General features: G+C 47.0%; 1 protein-coding gene across 9 annotated transcripts in view; it reads left to right on the forward strand.

Annotated features, from left to right (window-relative positions):
* LOC102673008 (calmodulin-binding transcription activator 2-like) overlaps positions 1-2,405 on the forward strand; it is a 35,811-nt gene that overhangs the window by 30,339 nt on the left and 3,067 nt on the right. For all 9 annotated transcript variants that reach the window (XM_006609383.2, XM_031515102.1, XM_006609384.2 and 6 more), the window contains 4 exons: positions 1-333; positions 447-782; positions 867-1,114; positions 1,198-1,397. The exon at positions 1-333 is cut by the window's left edge and continues 1 nt beyond it. In XM_006609383.2, the coding sequence (XP_006609446.1) occupies positions 1-333; positions 447-782; positions 867-1,114; positions 1,198-1,397 (1,117 nt within the window). The remainder of the gene's footprint in view (positions 334-446; positions 783-866; positions 1,115-1,197; positions 1,398-2,405) is intronic.

The raw sequence follows: 2,405 nt of genomic DNA on the forward strand, positions 1-2,405 counted from the left end.
GTCACCGATTTCGCCGAGACTTTGGACCTGAGTCAAGAGGACATTCAGCGAACGTTATCCGCGAACATGGTACCACCATCCCCGTCCCCTTCCCCGGCGGACAACAGTATGATCAATCCAATGGATTTCATCGATTCGTCGGACGACGTCCTCGTCAATTTGGACGCGTTCGACGTGTTCGGTGATTTGCCGGAGCTTCACGATTTCGAGGCTGAGCAGACTAAGGCCGAGGAGAGGGGAGGGTCCGATAACGACGTGGGATGTCATCCTGGAACAACCGTCCATATTGCGGAGTACAGTCCGGAGTGGAGTTATACCGAAGGTGGCGTAAAGGTGAGTTGGATGATAATTGATAGGAGGGGATGATAGTTGCGCGACGTTGGTCGAAGTTTTGAAATCACGAATTAGGAGAGTTTAAGCGATGGAATTTAATTCTCCGTTTCCAGGTATTGGTAGCCGGTCCTTGGACCGGTGGGAGTAATTCTCAATCTTATTCGGTGTTGTTCGACGCCGAACCGGTCGAAGCGTGTTTGGTACAACCAGGAGTGTTGCGGTGTCGTTGTCCAGCTCATGCTCCGGGGATAGCGTCTCTTCAGGTGGCGTGTGACGGGTTCGTCGTTTCCGATAGCGTTGCTTTCGAGTATCGTCGCGCGCCAACAACCGAGCCAAGCCCGGAACGAGCTCTCTTGGACCGTTTGGCGGACGTTGAGTCACGTTTGCAAGGACCGGGTCCGCCGTCTCCCGCAGCGCATCTGGAAGAGCGATTAGTGGCGTATTGTCAAGTGAGCAAGCTCGTCCAATTTCAACACTTTTTTTTCGTACATTTCTCTTCGATCCGAACGAACTCGATCGTCTATCTGTCTCAGGATGCTGTTGTCCGTCCGTGGCGAGCCGGAGCGGAACCGTTACAATCCGGCGGCCCTACTCTCTTACATTTGGCCGCAGGATTGGGCTACTCCAGGTTGGCTTGTGCGCTCCTTCACTGGAGAGCGGAAAATCCTAGTAGCGTGTTAGATGCCGAGGTCGATGCTCTGAGGCAAGATAGCGCAGGTCTTACGCCGCTCGCTTGGGCTTGCGCGGCAGGGCACGCGGATACTGCCAGAATTCTGTACAGGTTCGTATCGCTTTGCAGATATTCGTAGCCATTTTCTCATTGGTTCGAGTTGTCAACATACGTCCGTTTGCACACGCACACAGATGGAACGCAATGGCGCTTCGCGTGAGGGATTGTCAGAACAGAACTGCGACCGAGTTAGCGGCGGAGAACGGTCACACGGCGATCGCTGAAGAATTGAATCGACTCGAAGCGAGAAGACAAGACGAGAGGCTTTTCTTGCGACCCGCCAGCCCTAGCCCTAGGAGGCCATCTCAAGACAGCGGTCTCGATCTGGCGTTGTGTTAGTCTCGTTTGCTATTATACTGCCCTCTTCCGTATATACACGCACATACATTCACGTCCAACACAGTAAATCACAGTTCCTTTTTCCTTATGATTACCCGCGGCATATAAAAATCTCCTCCNTCGTAACTCTGTCTGTTTCTAACTACTACACTTATAGATTCATCGGCCTAGATAAACAAGTACTGCGCGGGCTGTGATCCGTAGTATTCCTAGCTAAAACTGCGTCCCCTTATTCTTTTTTTATTTTTCTCTCTCTTTCTCTCTCTCTCTCTCTCTCTCTCTCTCTATCTCTTCTTTTCACACATTACATACACACACGTACACACACAGTGTTCTTTTTTTTTTTTGTCTCTCTGTCTATGCGTACGAGACGACCGGACATGGTCCAGGCTCACTGTCCTCTAACTCCTCTGAACTCTTGCAGCTTAAAGCAGTATTGGTGTTGCTTGGCCTTCGTAACTGCTGGTGTTGGATGATTGCTGTGTAACGTCTAAAAACTTTCTTAGCCGTCTATTATCGGCTGTCGACCAATTCCTCGAGAGACAATCTCGTCTGGGTTATGCCGACAAGTTTTAAAGCGGATATCCGTGACAAAAAAAAATATATATATATATACATATATAAAATAAAATAAAATAAAATAAAATAAAATAAAATAAAATTTGGAAGCTACGAGACAAATTTACACGAGAACACGTGATCTGTACAGCTGACTAAATCCGCAAAAAACACACACTATATACCACGGGCTGCGTAAGACCCGTAGAGCAGAACATTCAACAAAGCCTGAGAAAAATGTCTACACTCGCCATCTGATTTACCTGTTTGAAGACGTTCGATTCGTATCGTGTAGAAAAATCTCAGCAACATACAAACGAAATAATCCGCAATTTTTGGTGTCACATGTCTTATTAACATCTGATTTGGTTCATCGTATAAAATACGTTCACGGCTTAAAAAAAAAAAAAAAAAAAAAAAAAAAAAAAAAAAAAAAAAAAAAAAA

The sequence above is a fragment of the Apis dorsata genome, unplaced genomic scaffold (genome assembly GCF_000469605.1).
Source record: "Apis dorsata unplaced genomic scaffold, Apis dorsata 1.3 scaffold_53, whole genome shotgun sequence".
Taxonomy (NCBI): domain Eukaryota; kingdom Metazoa; phylum Arthropoda; class Insecta; order Hymenoptera; family Apidae; genus Apis; species Apis dorsata.